The 27,802-nt window shown below is 40.1% G+C and overlaps 1 protein-coding gene across 2 annotated transcripts; it reads left to right on the forward strand.

The window, feature by feature from the left end:
* Positions 1-138: 138 nt before the first annotated feature.
* fez2 (fasciculation and elongation protein zeta 2) lies at positions 139-27,290 on the forward strand. Of its 2 annotated transcripts, none has more exons than XM_034175177.1 (9): positions 139-656; positions 7,686-7,794; positions 7,949-8,065; positions 8,187-8,319; positions 9,529-9,787; positions 9,959-10,040; positions 10,209-10,284; positions 10,366-10,431; positions 27,079-27,290. In XM_034175177.1, exons 1-9 carry the CDS (start codon positions 346-348, stop codon positions 27,093-27,095), a joined length of 1,170 nt encoding a protein of 389 aa, XP_034031068.1. In that variant the 5' UTR covers positions 139-345; the 3' UTR covers positions 27,096-27,290. The 2 variants fall into 2 exon arrangements, with proteins under 2 accessions (XP_034031068.1, XP_034031069.1); XM_034175178.1 differs by having other exon boundaries at positions 346-656; positions 9,529-9,779; positions 9,960-10,040.
* Positions 27,291-27,802: the final 512 nt, after the last annotated feature.

A 27,802-nucleotide genomic window follows, 5' to 3' on the forward strand; every position in this document is an offset into this window, starting at 1 on the left:
TATGTGGGTTAAAACTTTGACAATATGATCATCATTTCGAAGTCAAAATTTTGACTTTTTTATATTCTCATAATTTGGACATCTGTGTGCAATTTTTTTTGTGCATCATTTGAGAATGATCATCTTATTTTCCGTGGATTCAGGATGAGGTGAGAGGATTCTGTTTGACGTTACTAAAGATTATTGTCCTATATAAATCATACCGGCCGTCGCCACCGGGTGGCGCTGCGGTGGCCTGACTGTGCTGCGTTCAGTGCCTGTCGGACACAGAGGATGCTGCGGCCTGGCTGCTCCCGCTCATCACATCCATCATCTCCCCGGGTCGACTAGCAGCTGGTCCGCGTCATGGCGGCGCCTGTCGCACGTTTCGACAGCGACTGGCCCGTTGTGGGTGATTTTAGTCTGGATTCGGAGCTCCCGCAGAAAGGCCACCTTGTGTCAGCGGAGCTGCTGCTGGATGATGATCCGGACCGCAGCAGCTTTTCTCCGGCGGATAGCGACGCGTTCCGCTCGTTCCGCTCGTTCCGCTCTACGGAGGATCTAGTCAAAGACTTCGATGAGAAGTTATCGGTGTGTTTTCAGAATTACGAAGCGACGACCGAAAGCTTCTCTCCTGTGACTGTTATCTCCGAGGACACGGTGTTGGAGACAGACGAGTGAGTGTTTCATTTATTTATGGAGGAGGATTCCACCACAAAACAACACCGTGGGTCGCTTTTTACATGAACCACCCTGACGACCGGGGATGGACCAGTGCGGGATTTAAGACTGTAATACAGATTATTTAACACCACGATAGAGCCGATTTAACACTATAATACAGATGATTTAACACAATGATAGCCCTGATTGATCACTGTAATACATATGATTTAATACTGTACTACACATAATTTAACACCACAATGTAACACTGTAATATAGATGATTTAACACTATCATAGACCTGATTTAACAATGATTTAACACTATGATAGACCTGATTTAACACTATAATACAGTTGATTTAATACTATGATAGACATGATTTAACACTGTAATACACATTATTTAACACCACAAGAGATCACATTTAACACTGTAATAAAAATGATTTAACACCATGATAAACCTGATTTATCACTGTAATACATATGATTTAATACTGTACTACACATAATTTAACACCACAATGTAACACTGTAATAGATGATTTACACTATCATAGACCTGATTTAACACAATGATAGACCTGGTTTGACTCTCCAATACAGATGATTTAGCACTATGATAGCCCTGATTGATCACTGTAATACATATGATTTAATACTGTACTACACATAATTTAACACCACAATGTAACACTGTAATATAGATGATTTAACACTATCATAGACCTGAATTAACAATGATTTAACACTATCATAGACCTGATTTAACACTATAATACAGTTGATTTAATACTATGATAGACATGATTTAACACTGTAATACAGATTATTTAACACCACAAGAGATCACATTTAACACTGTAATAAAAATGATTTAACACCATGATAAACCTGATTTATCACTGTAACACATATGATTTAATACTGTACTACATATGACCTTTTGTCTGACTTGGTGCTTAGCTCAGATAAGATAATTATAGTGGGCGATTTTAACATCCACACAGATGCTGAGAATGACAGCCTCAACACTGCATTTAATCTATTATTAGACTCTATTGGCTTTGCTCAAAAAGTAAATGAGTCCACCCACCACTTTAATCATATCTTAGATCTTGTTCTGACTTATGGTATGGAAATAGAAGACTTAACAGTATTCCCTGAAAACTCCCTTCTGTCTGATCATTTCTTAATAACATTTACATTTACTCTGATGGACTACCCAGCAGTGGGGAATATGTTTCATTACACTAGAAGTCTTTCAGAAAGCGCTGTAACTAGGTTTAAGGATATGATTCCTTCTTTATGTTCTCTAATGCCATATATCAACACAGTGCAGAGTAGCTACCTAAACTCTGTAAGTGAGATAGAGTATCTCGTCAATAGTTTTACATCCTCATTGAAGACAACTTTGGATGCTGTAGCTCCTCTAAAAAAGAGAGCTTTAAATCAGAAGTGCCTGACTCCGTGGTATAACTCACAAACTCGTAGCTTAAAGCAGATAACCCATAAGTTGGAGAGGAAATGGTGTCTCACTAATTTAGAAGATCTTCACTTAGCCTGGAAAAAAGAGTCTGTTGCTCTATAAAAAAGCCCTCCGTAAAGCTAGGACATCTTTCTACTCATCACTAATTGAAGAAAATAAGAACAACCCCAGGTTTCTTTCAGCACTGTAGCCAGGCTGACAAAGAGTCAGAGCTCTATTGAGCTGAGTATTCCATTAACTTTAACTAGTAATGACTTCATGACTTTCTTTGCTAACAAAATTTAACTATTAGAGAAAAAAATTACTCATAACCATCCCAAAGACGTATCGTTATCTTTGGCTGCTTTCAATGATGCCGGTATTTGGTTAGACTCTTTCTCTCCGATTGTTCTGTCTGAGTTATTTTCATTAGTTACTTCATCCAAACCATCAACATGTTTATTAGACCCCATTCCTACCAGGCTGCTCAAGGAAGCCCTACCATTATTTAATGCTTCAATCTTAAATATGATCAATCTATCTTGTTAGTTGGCTATGTACCACAGGCTTTTAAGGTGGCAGTAATTAAACCATTACTTAAAAAGCCATCACTTGACCCAGCTATCTTAGCTAATTATAGGCCAATCTCCAACCTTCCTTTTCTCTCTCAAAATTCTTGAAAGGGTAGTTGTAAACAGCTAACTGATCATCTGCAGAGGAATGGTCTATTTGAAGAGTTTCAGGTTTTAGAATTCATCATAGTACAGAAACCAGCATTAGTGAAGGTTACAAATGATCTTCTTATGGCCTCGGACAGTGGACTCATCTCTGTGCTTGTTCTGTTAGACCTCAGTGCTGCTTTTGATACTGTGACCATAAAATTTATTACAGAGATTAGAGCATGCCATAGGTATTAAAGGCACTGCGCTGTGGTGTTTGAATCATATTTGTCTAATAGATTACAATTTGTTCATGTAAATGGGGAATCTTCTTCACAGACTAAAGTTAATTATGGAGTTCCACAAGGTTCTGTGCTAGGACCAATTTTATTCACTTTATACATGCTTCCCTTAGGCAGTATTATTAGATGGTATTGCTTAAATTTCATTGTTACGCAGATGATACCCAGCTTTATCTATCCATGAAGCCAGAGGACACACAACAATTAGCTAAACTGCAGGATTGTCTTACAGACATAAAGACAGGGATGACCTCTAATTTCCTGCTTTTAAACTCAGATAAAACTGAAGTTATTGTACTTGGCCCCACAAATCTTAGAAACATGGTGTCTAACCAGATCCTTACTCTGGATGGCATTACCTGACCTCTAGTAATACTGTGAGAAATCTTGGAGTCATTTTTGATCAGGATATGTCATTCAAAGCGCATATTAAACAAATATGTAGGACTGCTTTTTGCATTTACGCAATATCTCTAAAATCAGAAAAGGTCTTGTCTCAGAGTGATGCTGAAAAACTAATTCATGCATTATTTCCTCTAGGCTGGACTATTGTAATTCATTATTATCAGGTTGTCCTAAAAGTTCCCTAAAAAGCCTTCAGTTAATTCAAAATGCTGCAGCTAGAGTACTGACGGGGACTAGAAGGAGAGAGCATATCTCACCCATATTGGCCTCTCTTCATTGGCTTCCTGTTAATTCTAGAACAGAATTTAAAATTCTTCTTCTTACTTATAAGGTTTTGAATAATCAGGTCCCATCTTATCTTAGGGACCTCGTAGTACCATATCACCCCAATAGAGTGCTTCGCTCTCAGACTGCAGGCTTACTTGTAGTTCCTAGGGTTTGTAAGAGTAGAATGGGAGGCAGAGCCTTCAGCTTTCAGGCTCCTCTCCTATGGAACCAGCTCCAATTCAGATCAGGGAGACAGACACCCTCTCTACTTTTAAGATTAGGCTTAAAACTTTCCTTTTTGCTAAAGCTTATAGTTAGGGCTGGATCAGGTGACCCTGAACCATCCCTTAGTTATGCTGCTATAGATGTAGACTGCCTGGGGGTTCCCATGATGCACTGTTTCTTTCTCTTTTTACTCTGTATGCACCACTCTGCATTTAATCATTAGTGATCGATCTCTGCTCCCCTCCACAGCATGTCTTTTTCCTGGTTCTCTCCCTCAGCCCCAACCAGTCCCCAGCAGAAGACTGCCCCTCCCTGAGCCTTGTTCTGCTGGAGGTTTCTTCCTGTTAAAAGGGAGTTTTTCCTTCCCACTGTAGCCAAGTGCTTGCTCACAGGGGGTCGTTTTGACCGTTGGGGTTTTACATAATTATTGTATGGCCTTGCCTTACAATATAAAGCGCCTTGGGGCAACTGTTTGTTGTGATTTGGCGCTATATAAAAAAATTGATTGATTGATTGATATGACTTAAAACCACAATAGATCTGAAGCAACACTGTAATATAGATGATTTAACACCACGATAGACCTGATTTAACACTATAAAACAGATCATTTAACACTATGATAGACCTGATTTAACACTGTAATATAGATTATTTAACACCACAAGAGATCACATTTAACACTGTAATAAAGATGATTTAACACCATGATAGACCTGAGTTATCACTGTAATACATATGATTTAATACTGTACTACACATGATTTAAAACCACAATAGATCTGAAGCAACACTGTCATAGAGATGATTTAACACCACGATAGACCTGATTTAACACTATAATACATATCATTTAACACTATGTTAGACCTGATTTAACACTATAATACAGATGATTTAACACCATGATAGACCTGATTTAACACTGTAATATGGATGATTTAACACTATGTTGGGGCAGTATGTCTCATGGCTAATATGCTATCTGTATAAGGAGATATGAAGTTATTAGTGTTATATGAAGTTAGCAAAGTAGCATATTAGCCATGAGACATACTGCCACAACAACTACCATAGACCTGATTTAACACAATGATAGACCTGGTTTGACTCTCCAATAGAGATGATTTAGCACTATGATAGACATGATTTGAGACAAGACTTCAGATTATTTAACACTATGGCAGAACTGATTTGACACTGTAATACAGGTCATTTAACACTATGGTAGTCCTGATTTGACACTGTAATACAGGTAATTTAACACTATGGTAGACCTGATTTGACACTGTAATACAGGTCATTTAATACTATGGTAGACCTGATTTAACACTGTAATACAGGTAATTTAAACTAAGATAGACCTGATTTAACACTGTAATACAGGTAATTTCAAAACATATTTCAGTGTATTTGAAGGCTGTGGGTGTGTGCTCCCACAGGAGGTACTATAAATAATTTTTAGGCTTTATTGAAAATGTCAAATGTTGTCTACGATGGTTTGATGCACCAGTCAAATTATGAGCTCAGGATGAGTGCCGAGATCAAAACCGCTTAATCTGGTATATTTGCAGATGTGCCTTCTAAAAATAAATCTTCTGCATGCTGTCCCTGCTGATGATTTGGCAACAAATGTAGGTTAGTTTTCAGGAAGGTTGCGTTAATAAAACATCATGGTTTATTTTGGGAGTGTCATGGTCAGAGATGAAACGGTCATTGCGGTATTGTAACTTGTGCCATTGGTATGAATCAAATTGTAAACACTACTTAATAGGACAGTGCCTTGCTAAAGTATTTGTCTTATTGGTATTTCACACATTTTAATTTATTTATGCCATTTCAAATACAAAAAGTAAATCTGTCATGGTTCGAGGAGGTGTGGCACAGAAGGTTGTAGGATGCAGATGCAGACTCAGACAAAAACGCCGGAGTAATCAAAAAGGCTTTATCTGGAAGACTGGAACACAGGTACACAGTATAACAGTCAGCGAGGCTCAGGTAACAGGCAGACATGATGCCGAGGTGAGGTCCAAAAAAAACACAAGCAGAGTACAGGTACATGGTGTGGTGGAGTTCAGAGGCAGAGGTCAAAAAGCAAAGCAGGGTCAATACAGACAGGCAATCAAACAAGGCTGGAACAACGACATAAAGTTCAACAAACTGGCAGAGAGGTGGAGAACTCAAAGGGCTTAAATAGGATAGGGTGATTAGGAGAACGAGACACAGGTGTGGGTGAACAATCAGGAAAGGGGCGTGGCAAACAGAAGGGACAAGACACACCCATACCAAACCCTGAACACCAGACAACAGCGTGCAGTTAGACAAAAGAAAAGTGAACAGGACCCAACTAAAAGATGAACCTAAAACCACAGTGATCCAAATAAAATATCAAAACCAAAGATGAACCAAACCCAAGGCCAATAAATATGAAATAAAATAAAGAAGACCCAACATGAAGAAACAAGGAATTAAACCAGGAAACAAATGTAAGAACTGAAAAGGGATCAAGGAAATAAAGGCTGAGAAAAAACTCGTAACATGTGGCAAAAGTATAATAGATAATACAGCTAATGACTACACAACGGTGAAAAATGAAGGCTGGACAGAAACTAGAACGCAACTAGACACATGACTAAAGTATGACAAACAGAGACATATGACTAAAGTATAATAAACAGAAAATAAATGATGAACAGAAAAAAAACAGTGACTACAATGTAATAAACAGAAAATCAAAGATAGAGGCTCAAAGAGGTGGGCAAGGACACAGACATGGGACAAAATCAAAACATGAGCCCAGGACAGGGCAGAACATGGCAAAATCAGGCTTCTCAACATAAAATTTTCTAAAATTATCTTTAAACTCAAACTTAAAGCAAATCTCTACAACTTGATATAAATCAGTTCAAATATAAAAGCCAAGATGATGGGCTGCATAAGTAATGGAACGCTTTGGTATAATACCTGTAAATAATCAGTTTTAAATCAGTTTTAATAATCAGTTCATGTTTTTATACATGAACATTTCCAAGTCACTGAATATGTCTTGGACTTTATTTACATCAGTTATGAAGAAATACAAACAGTATGACACTCTATGGTAAATCTGTGTGGAGTAGACAGTTCTCAAGAACTGAGTGACTGTGCAAGATTGAGAAGAGTGAGGAAAGCCACAAAGACAACCCAGAAGAAGTTATAGGCTTCTGTGGCTGTGACTGAAGAAACTGTGCAGAGTGCACGTTTTGCATTTTGTATCACCAGTTACACAGCTTCATGATGAAGTGGTACAGAGGAGGGTTTTATTAAAAAGAAGACCTGAAAGTTCAGATACAATTTGCCAGAAGGTACATCTGAGATGGAAGCCTAGATTTGATGTTTTGGTGAAAGAAAGACAGACAAACACATGTTTGCACTTTATAATGTGATGCTTGGTTTTCTCCATCCCATAATGCAATTTTGATGTTGTGTTTTTGTAATTCTTTCCATGACAGGTGAAGCACATCTTTGAAACTCACACACCAGACTAGATATCTGTGGTGAGGTCAGGCTTGACAGAACTTGTCCAGACTTGCGGCAGATGTTACGTATCTGTTTAGATGGGCTGAAAATTAACCAGTGATGTCATACAGTCCCATTTACTGGGTGTGTCTGTAGTGAATCACTTTGCAGTGAAATGTCTGAAAAGTTCTCTCATCTCCTTTTGTCCTCACAGAATTTGGTCGGCTTTGACCAGTAAATTTGGTCACGTGATGCCAGTGGACTGGAAACGGTCTCGGACACGCTTCCTCCACATTCCCGTATTCAACCTGGAGGACACACCCGTGTGTAATTCCAACCCTCCCATTCCTGCCCCACTTTTCCCTTAGCTCCGCCCCTTTCCCCTCATCAAATCTCTCCTTTTATCATTCATCAGATAAACCAGCAGGATTTAGCACTTTGATTAAATTCCCCCTCTCCCTGTTGTATCGTTGCCAGAGAAATCGTGATGTCACGGCAGAGCCGCTGGACGATGAGGAGCTGAGGGAGCAGCTGGACACGCACTCCATTATCGTCTCCTCTCTTGCTGAGGAGCCCCTCTTCACTGCAGAGCAGGTAAACATTAAGTCCTCAATGTGGTTGGAGAGCTTCAGTGGTGCAGAGCTCAACGTGGCTGAAATCCATCTCGTTACTTACAGTGCATTGATTCGACAGTGTCCGATGTGTGTTGCTGTAGGTTATTGAAGAGTTAGAAGAAATGATGCAGGATTCTCCTAACATGGACACTGGGCAGGATCCCTCTCAGTCGTACCTGTCCATGATGTCCCTGGGCGTCCTGCGGTCCAACTTCAGCCCCGGCTTCAAGGAGAGTGAGTGTCCTCTGATCAGGACTCAAGTTTACCCGCGCTCATCTGTGTGCCCGTGGGCATGTTGATGTTGAAATCGAGCTGTGGTCAGGCACCGTGCTGGTGCATTTTTGTTGTTGGGAAGCGGAAAACAGTGGTGCCATCGAACATGAAAATCCTAGTCTAAAATTCGGGCATTAAACACGTATACAAAAAGATTTGAACCAGGGACTGTTGATTTGCAAGGCAGGTACATGAACGGCTTACCACCAACCCTGTTGTCAAGGGCAACAAAGACAAGTGCCATTACCGGCATACAAATTTTTGTTTTGTTACATGGAGGTAATGTTTTCACCGGTGTTTGTCCGTTTGCCTGTTTGTTCGTTTGCTTACCTCTTAGCAGGATAACTCAAAAAGTAATGAATGGATTCAAATGAAATTTGGTAAGCAGATAGACATTGTTTTGAAAAGCAAGTGATTCAGTTTAGTAGGTGATCCAGATTGTATTCTGGAGCTGAGATCCAGAAAAATGTTTGACACAAAGCACTATTTATCTCAAAACATGGTGAGAGGATGAAGATGATGATGATATTTGGCTAGCAGATGGATAATGTGCTAGAAAATGAAGTATTTTATTCTGAATTTCATCCAGAAAATATTTTTCATCAAGGATCCAGAAGTAATTTTAAGCATTCAGGAACTTTGTATTAAAAAATGTATTAATAATGAACTTTGCTCATGTTATTTCAGTGCTTTGCTCTTGGAAATAATTTGTGTAATTTGTGATTCAATCCATAAGATATTCTGGAATCCAGAATCCAGAAAAACATCAAAAAGTGATCCTGAATGGATCTTGATGAAGTTTTATGAGCATATATTAATTCTTAGGAAAGCAGGCTTGATGGTTGATGATAAATGCATGTGAAAGTGGGTATTTTGGCGGTGGGGAATATGTGGCCTTGGCAGAGGTAATACACTCCCTGAGTGCCTTCTGGTTGGTTTGTTTGTTTGTATTTCACCATTGTGAGGTGGAAAAGTTCTGGTCTGAAGATGATACTGTGAACCCAGCTTTAGTAATCTTAAGATGCAGCTGATCATACATCCTTTTAGCTCCATACACATTTGTTTTTATCCACTTTTGTGCAGTTATTCCTGTGAAACCTATCAAAATATCTAAACCACAGCCTGTAAAACACACATGTAATCCCGGGGTTTGGCCTTTATCCTGCACAGGAGTGAGGGTCCTGAGCGTCGCAGAGCTGAACGAGCGCCTGGAGGGAACGGAGACGGTGATCAGGAGGTTATCTGAGGAGCTGGTGGTCCATCTGGCTCTGAGGGACGAGCTGGAGTTTGAGAAGGAGGTGAAGAACAGCTTCATTTCGGCGCTCATCGATGTCCAAAACCGGCAGAAGGAGCACCGTGAAATGCTGAAGAAAAACAAGAAGCTGAAGGCTGGAGCTGGGACCTCTCAGGGCTACACATCAGTTAGTACTTTCTTCTTGTTACATTTCAAACAGAGGTAACTTTTTTTGGGACAGGACCATTTGCTGCATTAGTTGTGAATCTGAGCCTCGTGTTTTCGCCTGCTGCACTTCGTGGCTCGTTTCCTGCTCTTTGGTGACTTGCTGTCTGACATTTCTCTGCTTTGCTTTATTCGTCTTCAGCGCTTCAGAGTGAACCGACTCTCCTCTGTCATTCAAAACAGTTTCTGGCAAAAATTTGGGAGCGGGTGTCCTGACAAACAGGTTATTTTCTATTTCTCTTTGAGATGCTGAATTTCAACATTCCTGCACTGATAATTCACACTTTAATGCATCACCTCAACAACTGTAGCTCAACTTTTGTTTCCCCCCAAATATCTTGCCAGTTATTCTGATGTTTCTGCTGTTTTTTTTAAAAATGATGCTCTGCAGTTCTTGACCACGGTCATCCCGTATGAGAAGAAAGGATGTCCTCCTTCTATTCAGGACCTCCAGATTCTGACAAAGAGTAGGTTTCCTCCTCTGAACAGTGATAAACATGTAACTGAGTGAATCAACCGCTCACTGCTTTGTGTCCACTGTCCTTCAGTTCTTCTCGCAATGAGAGACGAGAGCGACAAGGTGCCCAGCCTCTTAACTGACTACATTCTCAAAGGTGAGTCCATGATCAATTACTGATCAGATGTCCTGCTAAATCAATAATCAGAATTCACAGCATCTCAAATAATACCTAATATGATGAGACAACTCATGTTAATATCATTACACAACCTAAAGTCAAAACAAGCAAAAAAAAAACCAAACAAAAACCTGCAGTCTTTTACAAAAATGTATAAGCAAAGACAAATGACTAAAACATTATCTATCTATAAAGTGTGTGTGTGTGCGTGTGTGTGTGTGTGTCTCACATTTGTCTCTGACTGTCAGAGCGGCCTCAGCTTTCAGATATGAATTGCGCATGGCACGATGGTGTACATCATTTATTCTGAAAATATTTGGGATTCATTTTCAAAACCTTTATTTTGAAGTCATCACTATTGGAACAAGGTGGAACATTCTCATGTGACAGCTTTGACAAAGATGATCGACAAAGATGAGTCACTCTCTGCCTTAAACAGATGACTCTCTCTAACACATTCATGGGGGAGAGATGGAAGAAATAAATTAAAGAAGTAAATAATACATACACAGTCTAAAAGATATGAGAGCCACAGACCACAGGCAGGCACACAGACGCTTCTTGCTTTATTATTACAAGACGGAACGTTCTCACACGTCAGCTTCGACAAAGATCGTCAACAAAGCTCCCACGTTTCTATAGAAATACATATGTACATCCTACGGGCGCTGCATGTCAGGAACTGAGGTGGCAAGGCACGGCAGGCGGATGGACACAAATGCATTACTCAGATGTGGGTTAAGAAAAGGCTTTATCCAAAAACAGGCTCAATTCAATACACAAGAAGTCAGTCAGTACAGGCGGATGTACAAATGGTCAAGAGGCGAGGACGTGGTCAAACAACAAGCGAGGATCAGACATAGAGAAGCAGGTTCACTGGCGCAGGCAGAGACGTGGTCAGAAAACAGGCGAGAGTCGAGCACAGAAAGACACAGAGCAAAAACAAGACGAGGAAACCTTAGAACGAGGGCAAGGGCACAAGGCATGGAGCACAACGAATGAGCAGTGAAACAGAGGAAAACATGGACTTAAACAGATTAATCAGGGTGCGATAAGATGCAGGTGCAGGGAAGAAGGCGTGGCCAGACGAGACAAGAGCGGAGTGACAAGAGGTGTGTCAGACAAAAGCAGCAAAACAGGAATGTGACAGTGACTAGACAAATGATGAACAACTAATAACGAAACCTATAATCCAAATGTGAGTGAAACAAAATGAATACATAAAAGAGCAGAAACAGAACAACTGCTAGTGACTAAAGTGATACTGATCCAAATGGAAAATCACAGCTGAAGAAAAAACTACCACAAAATAGAATACCTATAAAATGTAAAATAAACAGAGACAAGACTAAAGTATAACCGAACATGCATAATAAACAGAAAACCAAAACAGAAATTACGAAGTTGTCAGGAATTGAGTTTTGTCTGCTTTTATTTCTTGCCTTTGATGTGTTTTTTTCCTCTTTGGGTGTGTCTGTCACTTTTTCTCTTGTCTGTCTCTGCTGGCTCTTGGTGGTGGGTGTTTCCCTCTCTCTGGCCACACCCTCATTCTGGTGTATTCCTGCACACTGGCTCTCAATCTGCACCTCATCACCTGGGTGTATTTAAGATCTTCATTTTGCTTTACTTCCTCGCCAGATTGATGCGCCTAGTGCCTTCTCTCCAGCTTTGTATCTTGTTATCTCGTTCTGCCTGCTTCATGTGTTTTTTGACCACCTGCCTGTATCCTCAACCACGCCTTTGCCTGATGTTCCTAGTTTTGTTATTCCTGTTGGAATGCCTTACTGTGTACGGGACCACGGTTACTGTTTCAGTAAACTGTTTTTACATACAGAGCCAGCTGTCTCAGTCTTGCATTTGTGTCCCGCCTGAACCATCACCCAGACCTGATAGAAGGAACAAATAGAAAATCAAAACTGAGGATCAAAGAAGTAGCAAAGACGAGGACAGGGAAAAAAACATGATGACCCAGGGCCAGATTAGGGCCAAAATCTGACACTGCACTAGTTTAAGTTAAAATATAAATAAAACGGTGGACTGCTTCAGTATTTACCACCATCTGATTTATTATTTAAATGCAATCTATCATTTTTTGTTTTATTTCGACTTAATTTAAGATCAAGAGGAGAAATTTAAAAATATTTTTGCATCAATATATGTACTAGTGCACATACAGACTATGTGCTGACTGTATCTGTTAAATTTGAGAATGATCATTATAGATACGCATTCTTGAACTGCCCAGCAGGTGGCAGACAGGTGTACGATATTTATGTAAGCAAAAAAAAAGTTGCTTTTTCAACTGATTAAGTGGATTAACGTCAACTGTTGAATCAGTTTATTGTCATATCTGCTCATTTAATGCCAAAATCAGTCATTAAGCAAAAGATGTTCAAACGAGAACAAACAAGAAACCTGTAAATAATGCATTTATTCATTCATTCATGTTCTAAACTCATGCTTTCCTTTTAAGAGTTACAGGAGCTCTGGAGCTTGTCCCAATGCTTAAATAATGTTTTGTGCTGTGGAGTGCAGTTTTTTTTTCCAGTATTTTTATTAAATTTTCTTGCAAAGATATAACAATATGAAAAATTGACAATATGAACATGTCAGTATACAAGTAGAACAGTACATTTCACACACACACACACACATCCATACTTGTGCACATATAAACCTTACATTACGCAATTTATCACGATCCACTCAAATATCACTATTCAGCAGTAACAAAAAGGAAAATGCATAATAATAATAATAATAATAATAATGTAGAGATGACTTCTGTATTTCCTATTTCATAGATATAATATTCAAATATGGTTCCCACAATTTAACAAAATCTTTTCGTTTACCCTTGACTATATATGTCAGTCTTTCAAGACCTATACATTCTGAAAGTTCCTTAATCCACTGTCTTGGGGAAGGGGCTTCAATATTCTTCCAATTCAGAGCAATAACTCTTCTAGCTTGTAAAAGTCCAAAATCCAATAGTTTCACTTGTTTTTTTTTTGCAGTAGGCCATCAGGATATATTCCTAATATACATAATTTTGCACAAAGTGGAATGTTTATATTTAATATTTCCATTAAGCATTGAATTACATTTTTCCAAAAAAGTTGAATTGTCGCGCATTCCCAAAGACAGTGTACAAGAGTTCCTTTAAAGTTACCACATTTATTACAAGTGTCGGGAATATTATTAGAGATATGGTGAAGTATTTCAGGAGTTATATATGTCCTTGTTAGCCATTTGTATTGAAGTAGTTTAAGTCTTGTATTTATTGTTTGTTTCTGTGCTCTTAAACATGCTTCGTTCCATTCAGTTTCACTGCAAGTCATTCCTCCAAGCATTCAATTTATCTAGTGTTGAATCTTTAGACCATGAGCAGGTTGTAAAATTTTGATAATAGACCTTTCCCTTTCTGGTGTTTTATAGTAATTTCTTCAATTGTTGATAGACAGGGGATGTTCGTACTTTCTCTATATTTTGATGATATGAAATTTCTTAATTGTAACTATTTTAAAAAGTGCTTTTTGGGGATTTGAAATTTTTTCACACAATTCATTGAATGTAAGCAGTTTTCCATCTACATATAGGTCCTTGATTGTCTGAATGCCTTTGTCTTTCCATAATTTGAATCCTCCATCCATCCTACCTGGTATGAACTGGTTATTGTTCCATATAGGGTTTTTGACCAGTTTATGGGCATTGTGCCACACAGTTATTGTGTTTTTTAGAAATGGATTTTTTGTTTGTTTTTTAAGTAGTTTTATATCAGATGAATATAAATAGTTGTTTATTGGTAAATTTGGGATTGATGTTGCTCGATGGATACCCAAGCTGGAGGAGTGCCTGTACTAAAATAGTGCAATGCTGATGTTAATTGTGCTGCCATATAATACCACTGAAGGTTTGGAAATTGAAGGCCCCCTCTTTCATAATGTAAATAAAGTAGCTTGAACCGAAGTCTTGCTTTCCTCTTGTTCCATATGAATTCACTGATAGTTGATAGTTGCTAATCTTAGGGTGTCTGGGAGGGTCCCAATTTTGTATGATTCTTTAAACATGTCTAAGAGTGGCTGGGCTACTTTATCTTTGAACATCTTATAAAATTCTACCGGTAGCCCATCTGGCCCCGGTGCTCTGCCGCTGTTCAAACTTCCTATTGCTTCTTTTATATCAGTAATTGTCAATGTCCTGTCCAGTATTTCATTATCTTCCTCTGACAGTTTTGGAAATTGTAATTTATCCAGGAAGTTGTTTTGGATTTCTTCATTCACGTTGCATTCTGATTTATACAAATGTTTATAAAATGTCCTAAAACTATCGTTTATTTCTAGAGGGTCACAAGTTAGATCATCCAAGTTTGTTTTTATACTAAGAATTGCTCTGTCTGATTGCATTTTTTTTTTTATCCTCCAGGCTAACAGTTTACTTGCTTTTTCTCCCTGGTCGTAATATGCTTGCTTTGTCCACATTAAACTTTTTGCTACTTTTTCAGTTGTTAGTTTATCATATTTAGCTCTCATAATTCTTAAATTTTGCAATTTGTCTAGGTCATTAGTGTTAGAAAATTCATTTTCTAAAGTTTTAATTTGTTGTTCCATTAATTTAATCTCCATGTTATACTTTTTATTTCTAGTCCCTATGAAACTTATTATTTCACCTCGTATATAAGCTTTAAAAGCTTCCCATCTAATACTAGCAGATGTTTCTTCTTTATTATAGTCAAAATAATCAAATTTTACGAATACTTCATCTTGTAACAAGAAGGTCTGTAATCTCCATCTTTTTGGACTATACACTATTTTACCCAATTGTATCTTAACAGAGACCGGCGCGTGATCACTCAGTACAATGCTATTATACCAACACTCTTTCACTTGTGGCTCCAAATCTACAGATGTTAACAAATAATCAATGCGTGAGTGGCTTTTACAGCTGCCTGAAAAACAGGAATATTGACTACTATTTGGATTTCTAATCCTCCATATATCATGTAGTTTTAGATCTTTCATATAGTTATGAAGTATCTTCCTGGTTTTCATATGTGTGCTATCACTTTGAGATGAACGGTCTAAGACTGGGTTGAGAGTGCAATTAAAGTCTCCCCCCATGATACACATTCCATCTGAAGTGGAAATATTAAGAAAAAGATTTTCAAAAAAAGATGGGGAGTCATAGTTGGGGCCATAAATATTTATAAGATTCATCTTTTGAGAGAGTATAGTACCTTGTAATATAATATATCTTCCTCCTGGATCAATAATAACCTTGGATTTCTGAAATGGTATTGATTTATGAATCAAAATTAAAACCCCTCTGGCATGACACACTTGGCCAGCCATCTTTTGGTTAGTATTTTAATATCTTGCATAGTCAGGTGTGATTCTTGTAGGTAAATAATTTTAGATTTTAACAACTTTATTCTATTCAATATTTTTTTCACTTTAATTAATTTTCTCATTCCCCTGACATTCCAGCTTGTAATAAGAACATCAAAATTTTCTTTTTTACTTCCCATTTAGTGACTTATGATAAACAAGATTAGGACCAAAGATCACCATACCTCTTTCCTTGATAAAGTGCACATTTACACAGTCATACTCATTCATGCACATATATACACACACATTGAACCCAGAACATATTTTAAACTTCCCCTTACCCACCCCTGGTATTCCATCCAGTGGAATGACAACCCCACCCCTTTGAACACTGAAGTTCCCCAGGATGCCGATTCACAATGCTGGGGAGAAGCTAATCAACATAACCTTTCTCCCTTGTTCCAACATCGGCACCCCAACACCATGTTAGTTCTAATGTCTCTTAACCCCCTTGAAATAAGTATAACAATGAAAGATGTAAAAATAACAGTATACTGTATATATTGTTATTGATATCCAAATTATAACTGCCAGCTATAACCTTGAGTTACTGAAGCTTAGCTTAGTAAATAAACAAAAAATATTTTAAGTGAAAATATAGACATTTGAAAAAAACAAAAACACACCCTGTATTTATCAGGTATCACCTGCTTAGAAATGTTTGTTTTATATCAGGAAATTCTTGATCCACATATTACCACACGTTTCAATTCAAACGCCACCGGTGACCTCCGTGGAACCTTGGAGTCGCCTGTAGAATTCCTTTGCTTCCTTAGGTGTGGAAAAAAGGTGGATCTTACTGTCATGGAGAATTCTAATCCTGCATGGATTGTATTGAAACCCACGGAAAGCGTTAATGTCGATGAAGTTCTTGATGACGGGTTGAAAGTTCTTTCTTGTCCGGGCTGTTTCGGCCGAGAAGTCTTGTGCAAACGTGATCCTCTGACCATTGTGCAAGATTTGTTGTTTTCTTGCTTCTCGGTAAACAAACTCTCTCTCTTGTAAGTTTAGAAACCGGATCAGAATGGCTCTGTTCTGGCCCGGTCTGGCTGTTGCTGATGTGCGGTGGGCTCGTTCCAATGTAAATGAACGGTGCGTCAGGCCCAGCCATTTCGGTAGCATCTCAGTAATATAGTCGATAAGTCTACTATTCCCCTCGACTCCTTCACGTATTCCAAACACACAGAGATTTTTACGTCTTCCATGATTTTCCACATCCTCCAATTTAGCCTCCAGGGAAGCAATGCGCTTAAGAGCAGTTTGTAGAGTTGTGTCGGCTTCCTCCTGTTTAGTTTCGGATGCGGCTATGCGGGCTTCGGCCTGCTCAATGCGAGTCGTGTTTGCTGAGACCTCAGCCCCAACCAGTCCCAGCAGAAGACTGCCCCTCCCTGAGCCTGGTTCTGCTGGAGGTTTCTTCCTGTTAAAAGGGAGTTTTTCCTTCCCACTGTAGCCAAGTGCTTGCTCACAGGGGGTCGTTTTGACCGTTGGGGTTTTACATAATTATTGTATGGCCTTGCCTTACAATATAAAGCGCCTTGGGGCAACTGTTTGTTGTGATTTGGCGCTATATAAAAAAATTGATTGATTGAGACGTCTTGTATTGTCTGTGTTAGGTTACTCTCTAATGTTGTGAGGGCGGATGACATATTGCTCAAACTTTGGTCAATACCATCGAGTCTTCCTCCAAAGTCTGAGCGCATTGACTTTAGTTCTGACAGTACATCTTCGATGCTAGCCATATTAGCACTCTCCGTGTTAGTAGTAGCATTAGCATCCGTGCTATCCTGGAGATTTGTCGGGGTTGTTCTGGTACTCGTTTTGCGTCGCGGGTGAAAGATCGCACTGTTTCATGGACGTTGTCTTTTGACATGACCCCCACGCAGCATGTAAAGTGAAAGTTGGCAGTTAATAAGGGTTTTGTTCATAAAACAAGGACATGGTGTCGGAAGCCACAGCGCTAAGTCGCCATCTTGGTCACGTGGTTCCCGGAAAACCCGTGGAGTGCAGTTTTTAGACCAGATTAAATAATTCAGAATATTTTTCATTGTTACTAAAAGTGTTGTTTTGTGTCTAAGTGGTTTGTACATATGTTTCCAAAACTGAAGCTTCTGGTTTGGGCCACCCCTGCCACTCTCCATACGAGTATCTTTATGAATCCAGTCAATCTTAGTTCTTTTCCTTGTGTTTTATATATTTCAACACCAGACGGCGTAAATCAACTGGGATATCTCTAAACATTTGATTAAAATATGTTTCTGACATCGAGGCCCCTTTTGCTACGGCGTGCGGTGTCTTTGTTTTGATGCGGGATCCGGAACAATGCTTCGAAACATGCGTTGCAAAGGTTTTGAAATGTTCTGGAGCAGCGTTTCGAGTTTCCCATCACTAAATTGCAGAACTGACAAAAAGTTTAGTTATCCCTGACCACACTTTCTGCCTTATTCTTTTATTCTGGTTTTACTTACCTGTTGTATTGTATAATTTTATTCTGTATTTTCCAAGCGGTAAGCTTCAATGGGCTCACCCGGAAGAAGAAAAAGTTCCAGTTCCAGCTGGTTTGACTCGAAGATAGTGTTCAGGCTTCTTTTGTCACACATGCCCCACGTCTTTGTCAATTTGTGGGTTCGACGTGACGTAGCCAGCGTCAGTGCTGCCAACATAGCAACGCTTAGATACGGGCTTCATATGGTCTGCTCTAGTGTCGCTGACTGAACGTTCCCCTCTAAAAACTGGTCCACCCTGCCTTCACTGTGCCTTCACTGTACATACGTCTGAGTATGACTCTCTGAGTCTGACTCTTTACACCCAAAGCGATCAAAGGGAATAATGTGATTATTAACCATCACATGACAAATTAAAACCTCTTAAATCATTCTAAAGTCAGTTTGAAGCAGAAACGAGGTGATAATCGTTGAATCACTGCTGATGCTCAGAAATGATGCACGCGCAGTGAAGGCAGGGCGTGTCGGTTTTTAGGAGGGACCGCTCGATTGGAGACACCGAATCTCTATAGAAAACCTATGGGTGTTATGCAGGCTTCGTCCACTCTACGGTATTTTCCCAAGTAGTTGCTTCTTATTGTGATTGCTAGCTTAACCTGTTAGCCAATTCTCACTTGAAAGGCTGGCGCTGGTGGGCCTTGTGCACCAATGAGACCACTAAATGTCCATTGTTCAGTAGGTGGCAGAAAAATGACATGTTCTTTCAATCACAGCTTTTCATAATCTATCCCCCATTTACTAACCATCCAGCAGGTGGCAGACACATTAGTGTTTTTGCACAAGTTGTTTTTACCGCCATCTATTCAGTTCATCCTCAATATGTGCTCTTTTAATTTATTGAGTTATAAGATGATGATATTGTCTTTTATTTATTGTTGATACAAGATGAGTGACGGGGGGCTGGGGGGGCACTCACTCGCTTATCTACATTTTTGCTGTACCAGCCCGACATTGTTATCAACCATCTTAGTTATTGATGGATCCAGCTGTTAGATAAGTTATATCGGCTGGCAATGATTTCAGTTCTTTTTAAAACATTATCAGCACAGCCTTGTATTTTCAGAAAACAGACATAAAAATATTAAATCAATCAATCAACATTTATTATAAAGCGCTTTACAGCACCGAGTTGGTGTCCAAAGTGCTTAACATTAAAAACACCAAATTTACAAAAATAAAACACATATAAAATAAAATTTTAAAACAACCAATAAAAAAAGAACATAAAAATAACAGAACATGTCACCTCCCCACTAAGCGTTAAAAGCCAGTTTAAATAAATAAGTCTTTAACTTAGATTTAAAAAGTGCTAGGTCAGGAATAGTACGTAACTCAAGAGGTAGCTCATTCCACAGTCTCGGGCCAGCTACCGCGAAAGCATGATCACTCCAGCTTTTATATCTTGAACTTGGAACATCTAAGTAAAGCTGGCCAGACGCCCTTAATGTTCTACTGTAGGTGCGCAAAGTTAAAATTTCAGACAAGTAGGGAGGTGCAGGCCATAAATAGCTTTAAAAACAAACATTAAAATTTAAAATCAATTCTAAAACGAACTGGAAGCCAGTGGAGTGAGTACAGGACGGGTGTAACATGCTCACGTCTAAAAGTGTTTGTTAAAAGACGAGCAGCAGCATTCTGCACCAACTGGAGACGTGCAAGAGACGACTGATTAATGCCCGAATAAAGTGCATTACAATAATCAAGTCTGGAGCTGATGAAAGCATGAATGGCCGTCTCAAGATCACGTCTACTGAGAAAGTGCTTTATTTTAGCCAAAAGGCGAAGTTGGAAAAAACTAGTTTTGACAACAGAATTTATCTGTTGATTGAACCTCAAACAGCTGTCAAATATCACTCCCAAATTCTTGACAGCTGGTTTTACATAGTTAGCCAAAGCACCAAAATTTGGTGTTACCACATTTGGTATGCCAGAGCGCTCAACACCATGATCTCTGTTTTACCATCATTCAGGTAAAGGAAGTTTTGGGACAGCCACTGCTTTACATCACGAATACAATTAAATAATGATGACAAAGCATCACTCCCATTAGTCCTCACAAGCAGATAGATTTGCAGATCATCTGCATAACAATGAAAGGACAGGTTGTGCTGGGTTATAATTGACCCCAATGGCAGAATGTACAAAGAAAATAGAATCTGCCCAAGGACAGATCCCTCTGGAACTCCACAGCACAGAGGAGCAGTTGATGAGGAAAGGTCCCCAATCATGACAGAAAAGCTGCTTTCAGCCAAATATGACCTAAACCACTTAAGTGCAGTACCTTGAATGCCAATAAAATGTTCCAACCGGGAAACAAGTACTGTGTGATCCACAGTATCAAAGGCTGCTGTGAGGTCCAACAGAACCAGCACAGTAGGATTCCCTGCATCCACCGACAAAGTAATGTCATTATGAACTTTTAAAAGTGCTGACTCAGTGCTGTGTTGCGATCTAAACCCAGATTGGAATTTTTCAAGGATGAGATTGTCTTCTAAAAATGATTGTAACTGTAAAAAGACAACCTTTTCTAAAACTTTAGATAGAAATGGCAGATGAGACACAGGTCTAAAATTGGATAAAACTGATGAGTCCAGGTGAGGTTTTTTAAGAAGAGGTCAAACCACAGCATGTTTAAAAGCAGCTGGAACAGACCCTGATCTAAGACAAGCATTGATAAAAGTTAGGAGACCCACCCCAACAGTATTAAAAACATCCTTCAGCACCTTAGCTGGAACAACATCTAAAGGACAACTTGTAGATTTTATGTGTTTTACAACATCAGCGAGAGATGCAAAAGAAATGGGCTCAAACTGTTCGAGCACAGCAGAATGTGCACGAGGAGCAGACAACTCAACATTACAGCTCTGATCAGCGTTCTGTCTGACTGAAACCTTGTCAATAAAAACTGAAGAAACTCCTCACAGGTTGTGGTTGTAGCGTCCATCAAAACAGAGGTGTGTGGATTTACAAGTTTATAGTCTGAAATAACACACTGGGACGATGACAATTGCTAGAAATAATATGAGACAGATATTGTGCTTTTGCCTCCTTCACAGCCTTCTGATAGTCAGTCAGACTGTCCCTCAGAAAACCCAGAGACACCTGTAGTTTGTCCTTTTTCCATTTTGTCTCCGCCCGTCTGCAGCGTTGCCTGAGGGCACGGGTCCGTGGCATTTAACCAGTGATGCCGGTAACGCGTTACTTAGTAACGCGTTACTCTAATCTGACCACTTTTTTTAGTAATGAGTAATCTAACGTGTTAATCTTTCCAAAACAGTAATCAGATTAAAGTTACTTCTCCATGTCACTGTGCGTTACTATTATTTTCATTGTGGGTCGATAGCAGCATTAAACTTGGTCTGTGGGCAGGGGGTCGGGGTTCGACTGAACTGCCCACTTTCAGTGAGCTGTGAGCTTTTCATCCGCGGTTTTTTTTTGCAGCTGCTCGACTCGTCCTCACCTCTTAAAGCGCGGTGATCAGCACACCTGCACTGAGCTTTACAAAGACATTTTATACTTTTTTACCTCCTTTATTTAGAATTCTGAGCTGAGCCGCTCCGTATCTGCTCGTTTAAAACAGCTGATCCTCCGCGACGCGTCAACAACTAACACTATTTTCCACTCAAATGCACCTAAACTCTCTTTCTGAGGACCACATGATGTGAAAATGCAATAAAACTTTCTTACCTGTAAATCTGGTCATGTTTTCTGCATAAATAAATGTTATCCATTCTTTGTGCGCAAACGCCAAAGCAGGGGCGAATCCAGATGGAATGGGGGCGTGGGGCAAGGATGTGCCCCCCCTCACAACACCCCTAGATTAAAGGTCCAGTTTTGAAGCCGTTTTTTACTACAACTACTAATATTACTTAAAATAATAATAATTTCGACAAGTAAAATGTTTAGAGAGAATTTAAATGTTAGAAAAATGTTAGAATTTAATAGTTACATTTCTAAACAATGTAGGTTTGAAATTGCAAGTTTTACTGTTACAGTGCTGTCAACAGTTAAATATGAGGTCAAGAAAGAGGTCTTTATTTTACTTTTTATAAAACAAGTATTTATTCTCATTGAAGTCAAGAAAGTGTTGTGAAAGTGTAGTGACACGGACCCACAACAGGGGGCGCAAATGAACGGTCAATAGATGAGCCAAAAAGTAACAATTTAATGTTGTGAAGGTGCACAACGAATATACAAACAATCTCAGAATCTGATAACAGTCAATCCACAAAGGTGACGTGTGGGCAGGCTCGAGGATAGAAGACGTCTGTCCTGAGAAGAGCCGGAACCACACGATTTCCGCCGCCACCAAACCTGGTGAATACTGGAGCCGCCAAGTCCCGAATTCCCAGGTGATCACCGTCCCCGACTGTCGGATCTGGTACTGCTGGCGAAGAGCAAAGACAGTCAAGTGTGGGTGTGTGTACACCCCGTAACAACAACGGTGGGAATGCCACCTCCACCTCTAACACACACTCGTGCAACGTCTGTGTAACCACTTATCTGAATCTGCAGGCTGAGAAGGTTACCTCCATAGAAGTACGATATCTCGGCGATGAGGTGGAGGTGACGTCTGGGTTTTATGGAGTGAGATGATGAATCATGAATGAGTGACAGCTGTCAGGAAATAATGAGTGACAGCTGTCACTCCCGGCTGTGTCCGTGGCGGCAGCGCCCTCTCGTGCCTGAAGCCCGCACTTCAGGCAGGGCGCCCTCTGGTGGTGGGCCAGCAGTACCTCCTCTTCTGGCGGCCCACACAACAGAAAGGGTGACTATAAAGTGAGTTTTGGCAAAACCGGTATCATTGTCATGTTGAGGTGGCAGAGGGTTGTTGTCGGCAGCTGGGAAAAGTAACTAAAAAAGTAACTAGTAATCTAACTTAGTTACTTTTACAGTTGAGTAATCAGTAAAGTAACTAAGTTACTTTTCAAGGAGTAATCAGTAATTGGATTACTTTTTCAAAGTACTGTGGCAACACTGCATTTAACCAGGGGTCGGATTTTGATTTCCTGGATTTGCAGCGCATCGGTGCAACAGAGTCCAAAATTACTGTGCATGTAGAGTGGAAAGAAGAAAGGATGTTATCTGGGAGTAATGGAGAAACCAGTCCATTCATGGCATAAAACTGAGAGTCCATGAAGGCAGCAGCAAAGTCCCCCGCTGTCGAGGAGGTGACCAAACGGCGGCGAGAGACAGGAACAAGTGGCTTACTAGCAGATGGAGGAGCAATAAATTCAAAAATAACAGGAAAGTGATCTGAAATAGCAATGTCTGATATGTCCTTAAGTGAAACTGAGAGCCCAAAAGAAATAACCAGGTCTAAGGTGTGTCCAAGATTATGTGTTGGTCCATCCACAACTTGTGTTAGACCAAAAGAGTTCAGGAGGCTTTTAAATCATCAGCCAGCTGATTACAAGGAAAACAGATATGAATATTAAATCACCACAGACCAAAAATTTATCATATTTTGGGATAAAATCTGCCAGAAACTCAGAAAACTCCTGAATAAAATCCTTATTAAATTTTGGTGAACGATAAACAACAGCACAGAGCACAGGACAGTCGAACTCCATCACAAACAACTGAAGTTCAAAAGTGGAGTAGCCTTAGAAGATAAAAATCGGCATTTAAAGCTGTCTTTAAAAACCGTGGCCACACCCCCGCCTCTACCTGATGCTCGGGGGAGCTGAAAAATGAGCAGCCGGGGGGAGGAGCCCAGAAAAGGCGCTATTTTCACCTGGTTTCAACCAGGTCTCCGTTAACAGGAGAAAGTCCAGATCACGACTGGAGAAAAAGTCATTCAAAATGAAAGTCTTACTTGTGAGTGACCTTGTGCCACACGGACTGAACGCACGTCAGTCTGCTGCGAGACACGACTGAGTGGGCGCAGGTTCTCCTGCACGCAGCCACGACTGCAGCTCCTCACAGGGATGGCGACGCGGAAGTGGAGACCCGGCACCCCGGACAACCGGCCGGAGCCACCGATAGCGAAAAGTCAGGGAACGCCGCACGTCGTAAGCCGTCATATGGTGTGAAGAATCCAGCTATGAACTGTCGTGGAGCATGTTTCAGGAAACAGCCCAGGCACACTCTGAGCCGAACACGGACTCCTCCTCTCTTCCCGCTCCTCTGCAGCGCAGACGCGGAGGCAACATGCCAGAGCGGGCCGGCATAGAAAGTCCGTACGGACGCTAAGACAGGCGGCGGTTGGCAGCCGCGTCCCTGGCCGTCCACACCGAGCCAGGAACAGCGAAATTCTCCAGCGAAGCCCGAATGCTGTTAAGGAGTCTGGCAATCATACACCAGGGCGGTGACACATTCACGCAACAAAGTGCAAGAACAATAAAAACGACACTAAAGAAGCGAGTGCCCGACGGCAGGCCACATACAACGTGCCATCTTGACACCATCTTGACAAAAATTTACGAGGGTCTATTAGAAAAGTATCCGACCTTATTATTTTTTTCAAAAACCATATGGATTTGAATCACGTGTGATTACATCAGACATGCTTGAACCCTCGTGGGCATGCGAGAGTTTTTTTCATGCCTGTCGGTTATGTCATTCGCCTGTGGGCAGTCTTTGAGTGAGGAGTGGCCCACCCTCTCGTCGTTTTTTCATTGTTTAGGAATGGCTCAGAGACTGCTGCTTTGTTTGATAAAAAATTTTTCAAAACTGTAAGGCACAACTAAGTGGACACCATTCGATAAATTCAGCTGGTTTTAACGGCTGATGAGAGATTTTGGTCTGTAACTGTCGCTTTAAGGACGGCCCACGGCGCCTGACGGCGATCTGCGCTTCGAGGCGGCAGCGTCTCACCGTTTCAAGTTGAAAACTTGCACATTTCAGGCTCTTCAAGTTGTCAGAGAACAGAGAACTTTCAGAAGAAGTCGGCATGAGGAGTTTATTCGGACATTCCATTGTTAACGGACATTTTGTAATGAAAGAACGTGCGGGCAGAGTCGCATGTCGGGCCGGACCTGACCGCGGGGGTCACAATCAATCAATCAATTTTATTTATATAGCGCCAAATCACAACAAACAGTTGCCCCAAGGCGCTTTATATTGTAAGGCAAGGCCATACAATAATTACGTAAAAACCCCAACGGTCAAATAGGTGCAATAGGAAAAACACCTCCGTTGGAAACCTTAACAGGCAAGTTGGAACATGCCCAAGCTGTTAAACAATTTCTCAGTTACTCACTTGTTGAAAGCCATCAAAAGCCGCCTGAATTTTACAAATGGTTTTCAACACGGAGGTGTTTTTCCTGTCGCGGTGCACACAGATTTGCCGAGTCGTCACGGAAACGACTCAGCGAATTTGCACGCACGTCTTTCATTACAAAATGTCCTTAAACAGTAGAATGTCCTCATGCCGGCCTCTTCTGAATCTTCTCTGTTCTCTCACGACGTCCTGGGTGAATTAAGCCTTAAATTAGGATGTTTTCAGGTCGAAAACAGGCCGACGACGGCGCCTGGAAGCGCTGCACGACGTCCCGCGTGGGAAGTCCTTACACCGACAGAAACACCCCATAATCTCTCATCAGCCGTTAAACTTTTCACCGAAAACCAGCTTAATTTCTCGAATAGTGTCCACTCGGATATTCCTCACAGGTGCAGAAAAAATGTTGATAAAGCAACGCACACCGTCTCGAGCAGCGTGTGAAACAAAGGAATTCAGCCAAGAGGGCGGGATCACATCTCACTCAAGGTCTGCCCACAGGGAAATGACGTCACCGACGCGTGAAAAAACTCATGCATGCGCACGAGGGTTCAAGCATGATTGGTGTAATCGCACGTCATTCAAATCCATATAGTTAAAAAAAAAATAAAAGGGTCGGTTTATTATCTAATAGACCACGTAGTGTTACCATTAAATGTTGCATTCATGTATTCTGTTGGAAAATAAAATAAACATGAACAAAACAACAACTAAAGGCAAGTTGCTCCTTGAATTATGTTGCAGTTTGGCAGCTGATTCTAGATGTCAGAATTTTGAGAGCAGCTTAAAAATAAATAAATAAATAAATAATAATAAAAAACAGATATTCAAAAGTTTATAACTGTTATCACACAACAGCACTGCAGCTGCAGATTATTGTCAAATATTTAAAGCAATCTGTCCAGAATTGTGACAAAATCCAGTGCATGCATTTTCAGTAACACACAGGCAAAAAAACGTATTATAAAAACTCAAACGCACAAAATGTCAAATTGTAATGCAGCGCTAGGTACTGTTTTTATCCTGTTATCTTTAGTGTATCTCCTGTCTTCCTTCTCTTTTTTTTTCTTTTCTTCCGTGCTGTGTTCACTCTGCAGCTCTGATGTGAGCGATGGACGAAGGTTTGTGACACCTTCACAGGTGACGTGTTAGAGCGCCCCCTCTTGTCCAATCAACTGTAGTGCAGTGTGACCCTGACCTTTGCACTTTGTCCCTCTCTCTCACAGTGATTGGTTGCAGCATGATTATAAACCTCACTGATATTAGAGCTCTGTTTACTCTGCAGATGTTTCCTTCTTTATGGTTTTTACACCATGATGTTCAATAATATCTTTCATAAATACGCTTAAGAAAATCGCAGTCCTTTTCTACACTGTACAAAGCTGCTGTTTATTCCTTTTGTATTTCCTGTTCTCTCCTCCTCCTCTGTGGTTTTTATGACATCATCTCGTGCTGCAGTTTGATTGGTCGGTCACAGTTATGATGATATGTCTCTCTGTTGTTATTTCAGTGCTTTGTCCGACATAGTGCAGACAGATGGAGCCTGAAGCTCTGCACAGACTTCACAGTGAGCCCACAGGAACAGGATTCTTTCTATTTGTTGTTGTACAGTACATTTCGTTTGTTTTTTGTTTTTCTTGCATTTTTTCCCTTTCCATTTTTTCCTCTCTTCTGTGCTTCTTTTAACATTTTTTTTTTCATTTTGTGCCACACTTCAAGATTTTGCAAACCCTTTGTGTTGATGAACATTCAGACTTTGTTATTACTGTTTTGAATTCTTTTGCAGTAAAATTCAAGTAAATACTTCATACAGTAGCAAGAAAATATTTAGGTACCATTGGGGCATTTTTTGTGACTTGTGATTTTTTTTAAGTAATGTATTAGAAAAGGATTTTTCTTGTTTTTTAAACTGCCTTTTGAGCTATAATAGAAGCCTATAATGCCTTCAGAGTTGCCATGGTGTCCTTGGTGACTTCCTTCACTTGTCTCCTTGCACACTCCCTCAGTTTTGGAGAACTCCCTCCTTGAGACAGATTTTCCATACAGTATAATGCTGTTCAGATTTCTTACAGATTGATGTAAATGAAGTCCAAAACTTATTCAGTGACATGGAAACATTCCTGTATTCATGCCTTCACTTGTCTAAAAAAACGGCTGTAAAAGTGATGCTTGTCTACACATAGGCATTCTGTTATTTTCACTTTGATATTTTAATGTACTTTATATCATGTGGT

The sequence above is a fragment of the Thalassophryne amazonica genome, chromosome 7 (genome assembly GCF_902500255.1).
Source record: "Thalassophryne amazonica chromosome 7, fThaAma1.1, whole genome shotgun sequence".
Classification (NCBI taxonomy): domain Eukaryota; kingdom Metazoa; phylum Chordata; class Actinopteri; order Batrachoidiformes; family Batrachoididae; genus Thalassophryne; species Thalassophryne amazonica.